Source organism: Peromyscus californicus, unplaced genomic scaffold (genome assembly GCF_007827085.1).
Source record: "Peromyscus californicus insignis strain IS unplaced genomic scaffold, ASM782708v3 Scaffold_15__1_contigs__length_86483966, whole genome shotgun sequence".
Classification (NCBI taxonomy): Eukaryota; Metazoa; Chordata; class Mammalia; order Rodentia; family Cricetidae; genus Peromyscus; species Peromyscus californicus.
Genome location: NW_026294447.1, coordinates 78,927,740 through 78,946,699, shown reverse-complemented (window position 1 = coordinate 78,946,699; position 18,960 = coordinate 78,927,740). Strand labels below are relative to the sequence as shown.

General features: G+C 50.9%; 1 protein-coding gene across 3 annotated transcripts in view; it reads left to right on the top strand.

Moving 5' to 3' along the window:
* The first annotated feature begins 1,987 nt into the window (after window positions 1-1,987).
* Window positions 1,988-18,960, top strand: part of Plekhg3 (pleckstrin homology and RhoGEF domain containing G3) — a 43,715-nt gene continuing 26,742 nt past the window's right edge. For 2 of the 3 annotated variants that reach the window (XM_052739542.1, XM_052739541.1), the window contains exon 1: window positions 14,369-14,502. In XM_052739542.1, coding sequence (XP_052595502.1) covers window positions 14,479-14,502 — 24 coding nt within the window. In that variant the 5' untranslated portion in view covers window positions 14,369-14,478. Of the gene's footprint in view, window positions 2,262-14,368; window positions 14,503-18,960 lie in introns of those variants that run through there. The other variant, XM_052739543.1, reaches the window with a different exon arrangement.

Below are 18,960 nucleotides of genomic sequence, written 5' to 3'. Positions count from 1 at the left end.
TCCCAGCTCTACCACCCACCAGCTGTATGACCAAGCCTCAGTTTCTCCTTCTGTAACCGCAATTGTCCTTGTAAAATTCTCAAAGTAAGGCTAACACAGTAAACGCTCCAGTGCTGACTGCTCAGCCTCTGGTTAGACGATGCTTCAGCTGATGTGGCGATCTTGGCCAGACTGCTCAATTCCTCTGAGCCTCACTCAGTATTCTTCCTGCAAAATGGGAGTAAGTGTATTTCCTACCTTAGTGGCTGTATAATACAGTGCACTTGGTAGCCCTTTTTCCTGGCTAAGGAGTGAGGTGTGCATTCAACAGTTTAAAAATCGCGGGGTGGTGGGACGTCCTGGGAAGTTGGAGTTTAAGATAAGCAGGAAAGGACTGGTAAGATTTAAGAGATTGGAGTAGAAACCCGAAACCCAGGCAAGTGCAAGGCGGGAAAGAGTGGGACATCTCACTTTTCCATCCCACCCGGTAGTTTTATCTCTCCGGTCCCTTTCTGGCAATCTTGGCTTTCACCTGTGCTGCCGTTCTTCAGGCCAAACCTGTAAACTAAGTAAGGTGGGCCTAATTTTCTGGGCCCGCCAGAAGGATCGCCTGCTGCAGTCAGGAGCAAGCATAGGGCATGTCTACACCTTACTCTTCACAGGGATCCCGTTTCAAAGTCACCTGAAAGCCATTTCCTCTCGCGCCGCCCCGCCCTGCCCCTTCAGTAAAACACTAGGTGCTTGCTTTCCCCTGGAGCAGCATTTTTTTTTTTTTAAGGGTAGTGGTGGAGGGGATTCTATAAGCCATTTGAGATTCTCACTTGTCTACACCAGGCCTTCTAAATGCTGGCGGAGATGCCTCATTCCTGTCCCAGGGACCCGGTGCCAGCGTCTAACCCGGGAGTCCTGCCTCTTCTTTGGTCTCACCCTGGGCTCCCATCTCCCACCCCTCTTCATGGTCGGTGTTGGGACAGTGTCTAACCTCATCTCCCCTAAGATCTTTACCGCTGAAAGATTTATGCTTAGTGAGGCGTAGTAACAAACACACACCTATAATTGTAGCACTCTGGAGGAGCGCCTACAGTTTGAAGCTAGCCTGGGCTACGAAATGTGGCCCTGTCTCAAGTCAAAAAATAAAAACAGTAATTAGGACGTGGTGGTGCACACCAGTAATCTCAACCCTCAGGAGGTAGAGGCTGGAGAATCATTACGTTCAAGATCACCCTCCGCCAGTCCGGGCTAATTGAGATCCTGTTTCAAAAAAAAAACCAAGACATATGTTCTTGCTCTAAACCTTACTGGTCCGTATTCTATGTCCTTCACCTCCCACCCCCTGTTTTTCCCAAGCATTGCCTTTTGCTGATACCCAGATCACATTCTAAATGGGGTCCTGGGTCACTCAGGTTCCTCAATCTGTTTTTCTCACTGAATAGTCCCGCTGAGAGCCCCACCCAGCCCCAAGTTACGCGCTTCTTATCTCTTTCTCGTCGGAAGGTTAAGATTTTTACAACTGTAAAGAGCCACCGAGACCTAGTTTCGGTGAGGAATTCGAGACGAGCCATTCTGACTCAGCGGCCGTGGTGACCTGCTCCAGTAGGACCAGGACGTCCTTCTCCCTCTAGACCGGTGCTTCCCCTGGGAAAGCCCAGGTGGCTGGCTGAGCCCGGGGTCCTCCCCAGTCGGAACCCAGTCTGGAGGTTTGGGTCGCCCTGTCGGCGTGAGATCAGGCTGGTGGCACTAGGGTAACCCCACCACGTGCGTCTTGGGATTCTAGAGCTCCAGATGGCAGGGGGAGGTGGCCAGCGGGACCCACACGGCCGGCCGCGCGCGTTAATCATTAGCCACCCGGGCGGCTGCCTCCAGCCGGAACCCCAGCTCGCACTCAGCGCCGCGAAGGTTCCCGGGGCCCCTACAGAGCCGCCAATTGCTGGATCGCAGCCCCGAGCGCAGTCTCCACCCACTGGAAACATTCCTGGTCCGCCCCTCCCTGGCTCCCTCCCTCCCTCAATCCTCCCTCCCTCCCGCCGCCGCCTGGGCTCCCTTCGTCCGCAACTTCCTGCCGAGTGCTGGGGAGCCGCGCGCGTGTTGGGGACCCCCGAAGTCCGGTGCTCGCAGCGGGAGGAGGCTGGGACCGCGGGGCGGCCAGCCGTGGGCGGGAGTGGCCGGCGGCCCCAGCCGCTTCCGAGAGCGACTTTCAAACTCGGCGCCCGCTTCGCGGCGGCGCCACCTGGGCAGCCCCGCGCGCCCTGCGCGTCGCGAGCCGGCGGGGCGGCCACGGCTCGGTGAGTGTCCCCGGGTTTGCCCCTCTCTCCCTTTGCCCGTGCGCGATCGGCGGCACTCTTCGGGGACCCCGGGCTAGCCTTCTGTGGGATGAGGACCTGGTCCTGGGCTTCCTCGGACGCACTCGGAGGAGGTTGGAGCGCGGGAAGGTCGTAAGGGGAGTCACTTTTTGTCCCCACCCCGGAAACCAAAGCTGCCCGGGCTCGAGGTGGCTTCGTAGAGTTTCATTCCCGCCACCCCATTCCCCTTGTGTGCACTGGCGCCAGTGGGTTAGTTGGTGCCTGCCCGGGACTGTGGGCCCTTCTAGGAGGACTCGCCTCTGGTCCCGCGAGCCCAGGAGTTCGTAGGCACTCAGCCTGTTCCGGGTTGGTGCCACACGGTGCGTGCTCCTGGGAAGCTCAACTGCCTATCTAGGCGGATTAGAGTGGATGCCAGAAACAGAGCGTCCAGGACCTGCAAGCCTAGAGCCGCTTGCTGGCTGCTCCTAAAAGCCCAGCCCTCCCACTCCTTCCACTGGTTTGGTTATTGGCACCCTCCTCTCAGACCTTCCGAGTCAGGAAGCTTGGACAAGGCTTGCAAGCTGCAGTTGTTCAGGAGGCTGCTTCGGTGGCAACGTTTATTCTGGAGCTACTTTTGAAAACAAAAAAACAAAAAACAAACAAAAAACGGAACGAGCCATATAATGGTTGTAGGGTGGAGAAAAGCGGCTTGGCGAGGTGGTGCTAAAGACAGAGTAAGAGTATCCATTTCAGTCACTCACTAAACTCTTGGTAGATGTAGGGGCTATTAGGCTTCTCTCAGGGCCCCCCAAGAACCGACCGGCACCGTAGCACCTTACAGAAAAAAACTCGGGGTTCGCAGTCTCCCAAGCCGTGTCTCTTCATGCATTCCAATCACATGGCCCTTGCTCAAGAAATAATTAGCGTGGAGTATAATGACAGCTCTGAGAGGGAGAAGATGCTTCCTGCTGTGTCTGGCCTTCTGGAGAGTTCCTTCCAGTCCCTCCTTTGCTAGACTGGAATCTTGGCTCATGAAAGCCCAGCATAAAAAACGTAGGGACTGAACACCAGAAAGTCAGCTCTTCTGTTACTATTATTCTTGTGTGGGTCTGGGCTCGCTGGATGGCTCACAGACCCCCATCTCCCGTTTGTCCATGTATTTTCACTTGCCTGCTGCCTCTGCTGGTCCTCCCTTTCTCGACTGGGAATTGGGAATGAAGTAGGGGGTGGTCTCATCCCTCCACATAGTCTGGGCTGATAAGGGTGGTCTGTCTTAGAGCCGCTCTGGGGCTAAGGTCGCCCAGCCAGGAGAGTGGAAGGGCCGCTGGACTGAGTCCAGTGGGTTTTTGACAGATGTTTAATGCTGGCCCTATTGCGTTACATCGAATATCGGGAGTGTCTGAGGCGTTTTGTGTATATGATTCGCCCGTGGCCGGATCCCACCCTCTCCCCAATTCACTTACCTTTTTTGACTCAGTTTCCATACAGAGTACCTGTTTTTCTTAATGGGGGATGTGGTACCGATCAGAAGAAGGTGCCTGTGTGAGAAGGACACCATAAATTCCTATAAAAGAAGAAACGCTGTGTAGTGAGTGGCTACACGGGGGCCTCAAGCGTCGGCTGGGATATGTCCCATGTGTAACCCAGGAGATGGTGGACACCGGGAGCCTGCGGTGACCGTTTACTCTCTGGCTTGTAATATCTTAGCCTCAGAGTAAACACTGGCCTTAGCAACCCCACTGCTATCTCAGGGTCACTCAGTGTGTTTACACCAGAACAGGCCAAAGGCCATGGCCTGAGAGATGACCAGACCTGGAGTGGGGGAAGGTGTGGGTCCCAGATGTCAGGCCTGCCTCTCGACTCCCACTGCCCTCTCAGAACCCTGTGCAGGCTCCGGTCCTGAGCCTGGGAGGGTGCTGCAAGCTGTGGCCCTGGAGGGTTAATTGTGAAGCAGTTCTCTGTTGGGTTGGGGGTGGAGGAGGGGGCTGCGGTGATGGGAGGTGTTGCTCTTGCAGCTGCACTGACTGAGGGCTGACTTCAGTCCAGCCATCCTGGGCTGTCCCTCTGGCCCAGGCCACTGCCCTGTCCCGCCTCCCTGGCCAGCTGCATGTCCACAGGCCTTTGTTCAAGGGCTAGAGCCCGCCCTACTCATTACCCTCCTCCCCCACTTTCTAGAAGCCCTTGGGCAGGGGGTTTGGCAGCTAGGAATTACTACTGATAGAGGATGGGGGGGACGGGGAGGGGGGACAACTTGGGCATTGGGGGTGGGGTGGGGAACCTCTTCAGGCGTCCCCAGGGTCCTACAGAGCTGGCAGGCTCACCCTGGGACCTCCAACACTCACCTGTACATACTCTCTTTCCCACCTTAAATTCATTCATCTTACATCTATTTTATGTATTCACCCATTATTATTTAGTGTCTTCTATGTGTGAATACTGGACATCGGGGACACAGCACCAGGGACAGATGACAGAAAACAAGATGTGCTATTTGAAAAGCCTTAGCATATGACAGGGAAAGTCAAAGTGAATTGTCATGGGAGGGAGGAGTTGTTCCCTAAGGAAGGGACCTTGGAGTTGATCAGCCAGGGGAGAGATTTTTTGACATGCTCTGGACATCTATCCCTTGAAACCCAGGTCAGCATCCCGATGTGACATTTAAGATCCGGGTTTGGAGTTGGACAGACCTGGATTTAAATCTGAGTTTGACAGCTTCCTAGCCCTGCAGCGATCTGTTGACTAAACGCCTTTGAGTCTGTTTCTCACCTGTAAAGCGGAGTTAGTCATCGTGCCTACCACTTGTGGCATCGTGAGAATGAACAATGAGATAACGCGTCTGCAGTGCTTAGCAAGCCCCGTAGAGCTAGGCACGATTATTTCTACAGAGGTAGCGACAGATACTTCCTGCCAGTGCTAGGACTCTGGATGAAAAGCTGTGCATTTGCGTTTTAAGTACTGGGAAGGAGCAGGGAATTCTGAAGGAGGGCAGCTAGAAAGCTTGAGTCAAACTAGCCGTGAGCCTTTCTATGCTACCCTGGATTGCAGCTAGTTGGGGATGCAAGACTCGCATCAGATGTGTGCTGGCCATTGTCCCTCAGACAGACAGGGTGACCTAGGGCAGCCCTGGCCTGCCTGGCTTTGGAATTCCCCCACGTCCAGTCAGCTGGTGAATCGCACCTTTGTCCCCAGCCTGTACACTTGGCCTCACAGTCCTGAAGCCTTTCCATCCCTCTTCATCTTCATCTGGGCATGGATAGGTTATCCCGGGGGTGGGGGTGGGGTGTATCAAGCACAAGGGGGTGAAAGGAGAGGGGTACACACCGTGAGCAGGTTGTTCAAGGCAGATGTGCAGAGATGACAAGACAGTCTTGACAGGGGTTCCGAAGCACCCTACAAAGACCTTTGATAGGGTTCTCCAGGGACCAGAATGAGTTAAAAATGTAGAGGTCAACTTATGGGAGTCCTCCCACGAGGGTCCTGTGGACCACACTTAGTCCATCAGGCTTGGTGGACAATGCCTTTATCCACTGAGCCATTTTGTTGGCCCAGAAATTAGTAGAGCCTTGTGGTGTTATCTAGGCTGACTTCTCTTTCCTGGGTTTTAAAAATCTCAACTCTCAGAATTGCAACTGGCCGCTACAGACAGTTATAGACACCCTGAGAGCTCAGGGTTGGGCGTGTGCAAATCCAAACTGTCTCCACCCAACCAACCCATGTGACGAGTCTCTTCCCTTCTCTGCTAGAACCACCACCATCCTCCTCCAGAGGGGTTTAATCTAAAACGCTGTTGTCAAGGCTTGTGGCCAGTGGTTTCCTGGGGGCCCTGCTCCTGTGCAGGAAGTGCTGTGGAGGGGCCAGGCCTAGGGAAGTGGTTGTTAGCTAGATCACTCCTCCAAGGCCGCTGCAGGCACATGCATGCACAGGCAAGGCAGCCAGACCCGCCCTGTGTGACGAAGGAACTTTGGGAGCCTGTCAGTTGGTATAAAAGCCTCAGAGGAAGTTAGAAAGAGGGCTTAGTGTAGCCCCGAGCAAGTTTGTGACTTTGGTACCTGAAAGTCAGAAGGAAGAAAACGGAGTCCAGTGATCAGCAGGATGCTAGCTGGAGATGCTAACCACTCCTCGGATGTCTGGGGACCAGCATGTCTTGCTAACTAACCGGATCTGATTTGTTGGGTTATTTTCCGCCCTTTGAAACAGGGTCTGGCTGACCCAGAACTCCCCCCCCACACCACCACCATTATCCTCTTAAACTTACAGTGATCCACTTGCTTTTGCGTCCCAGGCACTGAGATTGGTGTGCCCCCATGCCTGGCCTTGTTGGCTTGTTTTGATTCAAAGCTCTCTGAGAGCAGGAACAGGGCTACACTCATCCTTGTTCTCGTACAGAACTGGCAATCGTAGAAAGCATGATCTACAGGGCGTGACGGGCTGGGGCTGGGGCTCCTCCTCCACCTGAGAGGAATCCTGGCTTGGTCGTCTCATCTTTTCCAGTACCACGGGCGGGGGGTGGGGTGGGGTGTGCACACTGGGTGAGCTGTTGCCATCTGAGAAAGCAAATGAAAAGGAGACCCACACCTTGACAGCTGTTTGGGCTAGCATTTTGGTGAGAATGCTTGTATTTAATGTCAAGGACTAGGATAACTCCCATTCCATGCTGAACAGCCTCAAGAGCTGAGCATAGAAACTGAACAGGGTTCTAGAAGGTACTGGGTACGTGCAGCCTTTTTTTAGAAACATAGTGAGAATCCTAGGAATTTCTCTGACGATTGCTGGAGTCGGAGTCGAGATAGGAGAGAGGAATGTAAGAAAAAGACTTAAGAGAAAAAAATCACACTTTCTTTTGTGTATTCGGTGTGTGTGTGTGTGTGTGTGTGTGTGTGTATTCAGAGACAGCTTGTGGGAGTTCTTGCCTTCTGCATGTAGGACCCAGGAATCGAACTCATGTTGTCAGGTTTGGTGGCAGGTGCCTTTACCCACCGAGACATCTGATTTTGTTTTGCTCCTGATCCCAAGAGGGGATCTTCCGCTGTCTTTGAAGATGAATTTGGCAGGCACTTAGGACTGCCTATAAATTCACATACTTTAACATTGATTTTGTTCTTTTTATCTCAGGCTAACATGGGACCTCCACAGATGACTGAGGATAACTTTGAGTGTCAGGCCTTTCTCCACTTCCAGGGTGCCTTGATTACAGGCACCTGACTCCGCATCTGGTTTATGCAGTGCTGGGGATCGAACACTCGGCTTCATGTATGCTAGACAAACACTCTACTGACTGAATTACAACTCTAGCTCTCCCACCCTTCTTAAAATTTTGAAACAGGATGTTTCTAGGTAGTCAAGGTGGCTTTTATTTATTTTTTTTAAAGCTAGGGGCTGGAGAGATGGCTCAGTGGCTAAGAGCACTGGCTGGCTGGGCGGTGGTGGCGCATGCCTTTAATCCCAGCACTCGGAAGGCAGAGGCAGGAGATCTCTGTGAGTTCGAGGCCAGCCTGGTCTACAGAGTGAGTTCCAGGACAGGCTCCAAAGCTACAGAGAAACCCTACTTGGTGGCTAGCAACTGTATGTAACTCCAGTTGCAGGGGATCTGACCCCCTCTTCCAGTCTCCACAGGCACAGCACACAAGTGATGTACAGATGTCCGTGCAGCCAGAACACCTGTACACATAAGATAAAAATAAATAAACCTTAAAAAAAAAGCTCATAGCTTTTACTCTTAATGCTTTGAAGACACCTCTCCCTCTCCTTTCTCTTGTCTTTCTGTCTCTCTGTCTCTGACTCTCTTTCTCTCTGTCTCTCTCCGACTCTGTCTCTCTCTCTGTCTCTCTTTCTCTGTCTCTGTCTCTCTGCCTCTCTGTCTGTCTCTGTCTCTGTCTCTCTGTCTCTCTCTCTCTCGTGTGTGTGTGTGTGTGTGTGTGTGTGTGTGTGTGTGTGTGTGTGTGTGTGTGTGTAAACCAGACTTGAGCAACAGAGGACAAATATTTATTGTAGGGAAAAGGGAACTAGTGTTCTTGCGGTCTCTGTGTAGACCATTGCTACATCCCCACTGCCTGTGTGTGGTAGGGCTACAATAAATACTTGTCAAATAAGCTTTATGCTCCTCTGTGACAAACCTTAGGGATGGAGTTTTCACGTTCATTTTTGTTTGTGTTTCTCTGATCTCCATCCTGGCCTTGGTCAGACAATGTCTCATCTGCCCAGGGTTGGGGTTACAGATGTGAGCCACCAGGTCTGATCTATTCTTGTCTTAAAGTTAGTGATCAGGACATCAGATTCTAATTTTAACCCGACCAGGCAAGGCAGTGAGTGATGCAGGCAGCCTGGTATTCTTGCAGCTTGCAAAGTGTAAAGAGAACCTGGAGTCACTGCGACCCACATTTCCAGGCTTCCTGCAGAGCATACATGCAAATTGGGCCAGAAGAGGACAGCAGGGTGTGCTTATAGCTTTGAATACGTGTCCCATAATATCCCGCAACACCACTCCCAGCTGCTTGGCAGCCTCCCCCACCATGCTGCTCATCTGCACATAGCCAGGAAAAGCAAATAGCCAGGGCTTGAGATGCCTGTGAAATCCACACCAGCCTCCTCAGAGCCTGGTTAACTTCCCCCCATGGCCTGTGTCTCCTGACTGAGCCCATTGCAGACAGGTAGCAGTAAGAACGAGGGCTGTGAGGAAGTCAGAAGAGAAAGAGAAAGCAGCTGTGGAGCGGTGAGTTTGGCAGTGAAAGCAGGCCGAAACAGAAACACCGGGAAAAGCCAGCCCTAGCGGAAGGCCCCAGGGTCATTTGTTTGCAGGCCATGGCTGAACACACCTTCCGCCTGGGGATCGTCAGCGTGGTGATGGACGCTTGGCTAGCAGCTGTGACCCTGACTCATGAAGAAAAGGCGAAGCTATGCACCCTTCACTGCGTTTTGGGGCGGCAAGGAAGTGTAAAACATCATTTTTTAAAGATTCCCAATCAGGTCGTTCGGCTGGGCTCTTAAAAGATGTCGAGAATTGGGAAGTGATCTCACAGCTCCCAAGTCCCAAGGTCTGGTGAATTGCCCAGGACCGCTCTGCTGACACTCAGAAAAGATAAAATTTGAACTTTCCTTACCCTTTAAAAGGAAAAAAAAATTTTTTTTTGGTGGCATTGGAAAGGAGCCCAGGGTCTTCTGCTTCTGCCTGCTGTGAAAGCTCTCCATCTGGGCCACACCCCAGCTCAGGATTTGAACTTCCTAATGACTCCAGAGGCGGGTGCTCTTAGCCATCTCCTCCCAGGGTTTTGACACCACAGGGGTGGTGTTTTGGACTGTTCTCTGTCCTGACTTTGTGGGGCTGGAGCCCGGGTTTGGGTTACAGCAGAGTTGGGATGGGTCCTCACTAATTCAGTTCCACAAAAAACATTGCCAGGTATCCCGGGCTGGTGCTTGTCTCTGTCAAGACAAGAATGCTTCCCATGCATCTTCTGCACCTACTAGCATTTTCTGAGCCCAGAAAAATGACAGGGAGGAACTGCCATCTCAACTATCTCACAGGAATTTCCTCCTGTTTTTGAGTTCTGAGCTCTGTTGAGGATTCGGAACTGTGTGGTTTTGGTGCCTAATGATCCTGAATATTAAGTTTTCATACTTATTTCTCTCATTTCTTATAGGAATAAAACGTTACAGATTTTACCCACTAGACTGCCATTTTAAATGTACCTGGAATATTTTTTCTGATCGCTGGCTTTCGGTCCTGGCAGTACAGGGAAGAGCCTTTGCATGTGAACTGATGCCTGAGCTTCCCTCTGGATCACAGTCATGGTCACAGAATGCTTCCAGAACCTTGTATGGAACCATGGTCAACCTTGTAAAATGATTTTTTTCAACACTAGCCAATTTTCCCTCATTGCTTATTGGATGGTTTATACTTTCCCTACTGGCTTATCTTTAATGTTTTTCTTTCTTTATTATTTAGGGTTTCACTGAGATATATTTCATATATATTAAAAGTCACCCATACACAGTATATACAGTGCATTGGTTTTTAGTATAGTCACAGAGTTGCACAACCATCTCTATCGAATTTTATGATGTTTTTATTACTCCTAAGACCTGTTCCCATTAGTAACCATTTCCCATTTTCACCAGCTCCTGCCTCCAGGCAGCCACCGAAACACTTCCTGTTTCTCTAGAGTTGTCTGTTCTGGACATGTTGTATAAATGGAGTCATATACTGTGTCTTTATGACAGGCTTCCTTTGCTGGACCTGAGGTTTTCACTTCATCGATGTCTCCTAACATGTGCCATGTTATAGAAAGTAATTCATTTCTTATTGCTAAGTAATTTGGCATTGTATGGATATAGTTTATTCATTTCTGTTTGAATTTTTTTTTCTGGTTTTCCAAGACAAGGTTTCTCTATATAACAGTCCTAGCTGTCCTGGATCTCTCTCTGTAGACCAGGCTGGCCTCGAACTCACAGAGATCCGGCTGGCTCTGCCTCCCGAGTGCCGGGATTAAAGGCGTGTGCCACCGCCGCCCGGCCCTCAGCTTTTTTCTGAGTAGTGCCGTTGCCTGGGGCCATACCTCAGTGGTAAAGTACTTGGCTAGATGCACAAGGCCCCTGGGTTTGACCCTAGCATTGCCAGTAAGTAAACACATTTTCAAAGTGAATAAGGCTGCTGTGAACATTAGATTATGTGATGTATAAACATTTTGGTGTGGGCATATGTTAATGATTTTCTTTTCCTAAGACTAGGATTGTTGGGTTATATGGTAACCCTGTGTTTAATTTAAAAAAAAAATTTGTGTATGAGTGTGTGTGTGTGTGTGTGTGTGTGTGTGTGTGTGTAAGTGTGTAAGTCAGACAACAACCTTGGACATGGTTCCCTGTCTTTGACCTTGCTTAAGAAAGGGTCCCTTGTTCACTGCTGTGCATGCACACTGAGCGGCCATCCCGTGAGTTCCTGGGGATTCACCTGCCTCTGCTTCCCAGCGAGCAGCTTTCTCTAACAAGACCCCACCAACTGAACTGAATTTTCTTGCTAAAAACCATTGACTGTAAATGAAGTGTTATTTCTGTCCCCTCTTCTCTCTTCTTTTGGCTTCTGTGTTCTTACATGAGCTCGGGTGCAGTCTTGATGACTGCGCTTTTTAGCGGGGCAGGATCAGGAGAGCGGAGTCTGCAGATGCATCTGTCAGGAGTCGCCAAAAAAAGAGAACTGCCTTTTTTAACAGTGTTAAGTGCTCAATATGGATAGAATATGAATGACTGCCTGTTCATTTGATGTTCTTTAATTTCTTTTTTTCAAGACAGGATTTCTCTGTGTAACAGCCCTGACTGTCCTGGAACTCGCCCTGTAGACCAGGCTGGCCTCAAACTCACAGAGATCCGCCTGCCCCTGCCTGTCAAGTGCTGGGATTAAAGGCGTGCGCCACCACCGCCCAGTTTATTGGACTCTCTGTGTATCATGCCATCTAGAAAGAGATTATTTTACCTTTTACAGTCTGGGTCTTTTCTTATTTATGTTTGGTCTTGATAGCACAGTAAAACAGAGTGGGAATAACTTGGGGAGTGTTGGTCCCTTTCCTAATTTTTTGATGTTTGTGAATAATTGGTATGGATTCTTTAAATGTTTGCCACAATTTACCATTGAAGCCCTTTAGTCCTGGGCTTTCATTTTAATTTTTTATTTTTAGTTTTTTAGTTTTTGGTTTTTCGAGACAGGTTTTCTCTGTGTAACAGTCCTGGTTGTCCTTGAACTCAATTTGTAGGCCAGACTGGCCTTGAACTCACAGAGATCCATCTGCCTCTGCCTCCTGAGTACTGGGATTAAAGGTGAGAGCCACCGCCGCCGCCGCCGGGCTTTATTTTAATTTTTAAAATTACAAATTGCTACCTGTCTCCTCAGATTTTGTTTCCTCCTGGACCAGTCAGTGGTTTGTGGTGTTCTAGAATTTGCATTGTTTGTACTATTTTATTCATTGGCATAGAGGAGTTGTCCATAGTTTCTTATAATCTTTTCTTTCTTTCTTTTCTTTTTCTGAGTCAGGGTTTCACTCTAGACCTGGTTGGCCTGGAATTCATTCTGTAGGCCAGGCTGGCTTTAGTTATTTTTTTACATTTTGTGTGTGTGTGTGTGTGTGTGTGTGTGGCCTGCATGTGGAATTCTGAAGATAACTTCTGGGAGTTGTTTTTTCTGGAACTATGTGGGTCCCAGAGTTAAGCTCAGGTCCTTAGGCTTAGCAGAAAATGCTTTTTCTCATGGAGCCATCTTGCCAGCCCCTTGCAGTCTTGGGATTCGGAGAGACGAGTGATTCAAAGCAAGATATTTTTTAAATCTGTGTTTACTGGTGATGATCAGGTGTGGCTTGTCACGAGTGGAAGTAGACGGTTGAGGTGGGGTAGAAGAAATTACTAGAAGGTTTTGCCTGTCTGGCTGCTGTTTACTGTGCGTGTCTCAACAGTCACCTCTACCTAACGAAGATCCCATTCCCCAGTCACCCTCCAGTCACACTATTTTTCCTGTTTTTTTTTCTCCTCCTGCTTGGCACTCAGTACTATCCTGAAATATGTTAACTGTTTGCTGCTGTGGCCATCTACCCCACTGTCACCTAAGTTCTTCGAGAAGAGACCGTGTCTTGCTCAAGTTACTGGTTGCTATGTCCTCAGCACCTAGCATATGCTTTAGACTGTGATCAAACATGAGTGATCCTCTACCTTGTCTGGGGGGAGCTGATTCCTGGGCCTCCCACATGCCTGGCGAGCATTCTACTCCTGGGAAGTTATTTCAGCCTTGATTCTGTAGCATCAGCTGGGCTGAGTACGGCCAGGCAGCAGGCCAGTGAGCTACACCCCCATCCTGCATTCTCAAGCCTGTATCTCTGTCTCTGCCAGGAGGACACCTCTCTCCTTTCACCACAGTCCCCCACAAAATACCATGTCTCTCCACATTGCCCACACGGCTCGTCCGCATCAGCCACCTTCTGGCGATTCCCTACACAGTTGCCAGCACAAATGACAAGGCCTGGAGAACACTAAGGGCACAAGCCTGGGCCACGCGGACATGCCCTCTGTGGTTGTAAGTGGGGTATCGTGGCAGGACGCTCACAAAAGTACTTCTTCGGGATGCTTGTCCCTCGCCCCCCGAGTGCTGTGTGCAGATGACTACCACCCACCACAGAGCGTGTGGGCAAAAGATGTGTGCTTGCCCTCAGCTGTCTTCTGCTGGTCACGCAAGTGGTTTCTTTCTGGAAGCATCTGTGGGTGAGTTATGAATTCCCAGGTGACTGTGTTTGGGCCTCTTTGGGAGGTTGTCGAGTGTGGGAACTTTTCCCAACAAAATGTTAACTTTTAAAAGGAGCCCCCGCCCCCCCTAAAAAAAAAAAAGGTATCCCATGAGGGGACCTGAGGGATGGTCGGCCAGGATTCCTTTCTTTCTCCGGCTTCTGTGTGTGTGTGTGCGTGTGCGTGTGCGTGTGCGTGTGTGTGTGTCTTGTGAATGAATTGCACAGGGATCTGGATTCCAGCAAGCCTCGGCTTCCCACTTCCCTAGCTGCATGGCCTTGAGTGGGGGAGTGTTGTGAAACTGCATAGTGAATGTACCAGAGCAGTGCCTGGTACGACCTCCCGAAAAGTTGCCTGAGATTTTCGTTTACTATCTGGGAACAGCTTGTGCCTCAGTTTTCCTGACCGTAAAGCAAGGGTAATACTGGTGTCTTCTGTCCCACCCTCCAGCTTGCTGTTGTGAGGATGGAAGGGTTAATAGCCCTGGGCTGTCAGGGCCTGAGTGGGGGAAGCTGCCCCATAAATGGAGCATTGTGTTGGTGACTGATCTGGCTTTGTCTGAGTCGTCAGTGTTTGACTTCCTGCATTTAGTGTCCCATGTGCTTAGTCTCTGGAGATATCTGTGGTCCTCAGCTACAGGGTGCTTACCCCCTGGGGCTGTGGCGTGGGTCCTCACCCATCAGGAACATGCTGAGTTGCGGTGGGAAGCTACATTTTCATGGAGGGCCCCCCAGCAATCAGGAATGAGAGAAATGTGAGCAAGTATGACCCACACGCGGAACTGGTTCTGAATAGGATGTTTATTGAAGAGGTTTCACAGGAGGCAGCGGGCACTTTAATTCCCGAGGCTGTTGGTGGCAGTTTGCTGCTGGCCCAGCCCGAGCCTGTTAACTGCTGGACTGCCGTACTCCGGGGAGAATGCAGGTCCCCAGCCCCTGGCCACCTCCCCAGGGCTCCTCTTTGTGTTGGGATGGGAGCCCTTTTGAGGAAAGCGGTAGGTACCCTCTGGGACCAGGCCAAGGGCATACAAGTGGGGTGCAGGTGGGAGACTCTGGGACTCTCAGCCTTGCCTGGCAACCTCTGGGGAACGTGAACAGCCACAGGTTTGGGGCACAAGGCAGAGTCTCCCCTGGAGGTTCAGAAATGGAGGACCGTACCTGGTTGAGGTGTAACTAAGTGGCCTCAACTTACCTTGCCCCGGGTGCTTCCTGTAGGTTTGGTCATGTGACTGGGAAACAGGCAGGCAGTCCTGTGGCTTTTGGAGCGCTTTGCTTGGGGATTTCAGAGGTCTCTCCTCTAAACATTCACAGCTGAGGGGGCTGGAGAAGATGTTGGGTGATCCTACCGCTCTCATAGCCATACATGTACATATAGAGTGGGAAAAGCATAGTTAATCTCTCACTTCTTCCTGAAGCTTCCTTTTCCCAGAATCCACGGGGAGGTGGTTTGTTTTGGGTGGATTCAAGTGGCACCATTGGTAGAGGAGGTGAACAGTGGGTCCTGGATAACTTCATGGGTGCCAGGCCGGATGGGGCCAGCACCTGCCATTTGCATAGCTCTGGCCAGCAGGTGTGGGGAGCTAGGGTAGAGAGCCTTGCGTGGACTTCGCTATTTCTTTCACTTGTGTATCAAGGCCTCCCTCTTCGTGGAGCGGACTGCCACCGGGGCTGTGCCTCTCCTTGCCCTGTGTACTGTGTAGCCTCCGGAGTTTGGCGACAGGCGAGGGAACTGTCGAAATTCTGGTCTTTGTGTGCTCTGAACTGAGGGAGAAGGCTCCTCTCTCCACCTGAAACTGGTTGGATGAGTTTCCTTAGTCCCTTCCTCTGGCTGAGGCCTCTTAGCCAGGATGTGAGGGACTGGGGGGGATGGGAGCAGGTTCTGTGAGTGGTGGAGTTCGTCAGGGGCCGCAGCACCGCCTGGCAGGAAAGTGTGTGAGGTCCCAGATCTGAAGACCTCGCCGCCGCCTGTGAGGATTTACACTTGTGTCTGAGTCCCTAAGGTCGGCCTTGGGAAAGCCACTCCCCTAACCCTGGGCTAGGATCCTGGGGGAAGGCCCCTGGGGGAAGCCAGGCAGAGGAAGGGGGTGGGTTGTGGAGAAGCTGGAGATGAGGAAGTTGATGGTTTAACTAACTGCATCGTCCTGGAAGGCGCTCTTGTGCGTCTGTTTCTGTACCTGGAGTCTCATGCTTAGAATTGGGAAGGAGTCAAGACGGGGGGAGATACCCTGGGGGCAGCCTCCCCCTCCCCCTCCCCCCAGATGAGAGCTATGGGCCTCTATTCCCAGAGGGAGATTTCCCTCCAGCTAAGATCTGGAATCACTGTGGTTGGTCCCTGTTGGGTAATAGCCCCAGGTCATGAGGAATTGCACCAGGCTGTTTGGGTGATAGACAGCTCCTACAGTCCCTTTGTACCCCACCCCCTTTGAGACAGGGTCTCTTATAGCCCAGACTAGACTCAAACTCCCTACACAGCGAAGGATGGCTTTGAACTTCCAATCTTCCTGCTTCCACCTCTGGTTTGATGTGGTGCCACCCATCAACCCCAGGCTTTCCTGACAGGCAGGCAGTTTGGCACAGAGCTGCATCCCAGCCCTTCTTCCTGCCTTTTGGAAACACATCGCTTCATGCCTCCTTGGTCTTGGGTCACACACATCTTCCCTCTGCGTGTGAGTTGCAGTAGGTCTTACTCCTTTTTAGCCAGAGATCTCTGCGCCATCCCCCACTCCTTCCATGCCTTCTAGAAATCTGCTGTGGAGAGTCAGCAGGTCCTGGGCCTCTGCATTCTTTGCCAACACTTTTTGGTCCTGTGGATACCTGCAGCCTCAGTCGGTATCCCAAGTGGTGTTTTTTGTTTTGTTTTGTTTTGTTTTGTTTTGTTTTGTTTTTTTTGCATATTCTCTCCCCTCATCTCCTGGAGCCTGTTTCCACCTGTCCTGGTATTTGATCTTCCAGACCTGCCCTACTTGTCCTTTCCCACAGTGCAGTTCAGATGCCCCCAGGATGCACAGGATCCCAGGGCCTTTGGAGTCCAACTTTCCTGACCCCTTTAGATCTCTTCTTCATCTGGCTTACTCATCATCTGTCACTCAGCCAAAACACCACGTCCTCCTGGAAGGCTTGCAGGTCCCAGGCGGACTTGGACTTCTGTTAGCATCTTTTGATTATTCATTGTTCATTTCTGGGCTAGCACTCAAGGCATTGTTATGTAGAACAATTGTATACATGCCTTTTTTTTTCCTTCTCGAGTTCAGGTTCCTCAAAGACAGGGGCAGTGTGTTCATTCATTTCGTGTCTCCAGGGCCTAGCATCGTGCTCTGAAGTGTTAAATTTCTAAACTGGAGGCCTTCTGGAGCTCACATGCGTCTCGTAACTCCACTCGCTGGATTTTTGTTTTGTCTTCATGGTACGAGGCCTTGAACCCAAGACCTGGAGCATGCTAGCCGGCCCTCCACCGCTGAGCTGTGCCCTAGCCTCGGCTGCCCCTTTACCCCCTGTGGGTATGATGGATGCGCTTGTTTCTCCTAATAGAACAAGCCCTTGTGAGCTGGGTCTGTGTGTGAGTCATTGTGATGACTGCCCCCGTCAGTGTCTTTGTGCAAGTAGGTGCTGAATAAATGCTTGAGAGTGAATTCTGAAGTTCACCGCTTTAGGAGGGGCAGTTACTGTTATCTCTGAGTGAGAGTGGGCATGGAGGTACATCCAGTGTGTTAGGGACAGAGATGGGGTCCCTTCAGAGGAATGGTGGTGTCTTAGTTACTGTTCTACTGCTGTGAAGAGACCGTACCCAAGGCAGCTTATGATAGAAAGCGTTTAACTGGGGGCTTGCTTACAGTTTCAGAGGGTGAATCCGTGACCATATCGCAGAGAACATGGCAGTACGCAGGCAGGCAGGGCACTGAATTATAGGTTGGAAGCAGGGGGTTGGCGGGGGAGGAAGGCTGGGCCTGGCATGGGTTTTCGAAACCTCAAAGCCTACCCCCAGTGACACACCTCTTCCAACAAAGACCACACCTCCTAATCCTTCCTAAACAGTTCCACCAACTGTGAGCCAAGCATTCAACTGTCTGAGGCTCTGGGGGCCGATCTCATTCAAACCATCTTCGTACTCTTGTGTGCTTTTTTTCTGTTTGCTGTTCCCGGTGTCTTAGGAACACTGGCTCTCTTCCTTGCTGCGGTGACTTATGTCCCCCGTCCCAGAAGTCCATCTGGACCTGTACTTCAAACACAAGTGTGAAGGATGGAATTGTTGGTCACTTCTTTGTGCTTTTGCTCCCACAATGCTTGGACTGTCATTCCGCTTGGGCTGGTGGTTCCCCACATCCCAGCCATCTCACCCTATGGAATGCCGAGGAATGCGTCCTGCAGCGAGAGCCGTGGGGCTCTGCCTGACCTATGCTTGCTGGTGTTGAGTATCAGCCGAACTGCTCTTAAGAGTGAGGTTGGGAGATCACGGTCTGAGCTGTGTTGGGACCCTAGATGGATAAACACTGGTTTAGTGGGAAGGGATAGGACAAGCTGGTTCACCGAGTTTGACTTGAACCTCTATTATTCTTATTTTATATTTATTAATTTTGCGCATGCGCTCGCACACACACGTGTGTGTGTGTGTGTGTGTGTGTGTGTGTGTGTGTGTGTGTGCATGCACACTACATCATGTGGAGGTCAGAGGACAACTTGAGGAAGTTGGTTCTCTCTTTCACCATGTAGGTTCCAGGGATCGAACTCACTGTCACCTGGCTTGGTGGCAAAGCCTTTACCTGCTGAGTCATAATTTGAGGTGTGGGTGGGTGAAAAATAAGGTCTAAGTCAGAAAAACATTTCATCCTGGTGCTCTGGGAGCGAGCGTTCTCTCTCGGGTTCTTGGTTGGCTTCCTGCATCCTGATGTGTACAGGTTGCTGTCCTCCGGTCTTGGAGACAATCGGTGAGGCTGACAGTATTGGAACCACTCTTGCTGGTGGACAGATGAAGCCGAAGGCCACATACAGTTGTGGGGAAGTAGAGGACCTAGACTTCAGATCAGCTCTACCGGGTTCCCAGGCCTGTGGTATGAATCCAGGGCGTTTTGCAGGCCCCAATAGATCCCACTGTGCCTTTGAAGCTGTTCCAGTAACAAATACGATAGCTCTGAAAGTGTGGTTCCTTTTCTCCTTTTGCAGTCAGCTCCCTATCGGCCTATTCTAGGTGTCAAAACAAGCAGCTCTCCAAATGGGGGATGGGGGAGGGACGTGATGACTGATAGCATGGGTAATTTTTCGGGGCTGGACTTTGGAGCCCTGACCTTGAAGTTTGCTAATTAGTAGTAGTGGTCGAGCATGAATGTGGTATGTGTGTGTGTGTGTGTGTGTGTGTGTGTGTGTGTATATGTACACGTACGTACATACGTAAGTGCTGGAGATTGAACCCAGGATCTAGTACATGTTAGGCAAGCAATCTACCACTTATCCTCAGCCCC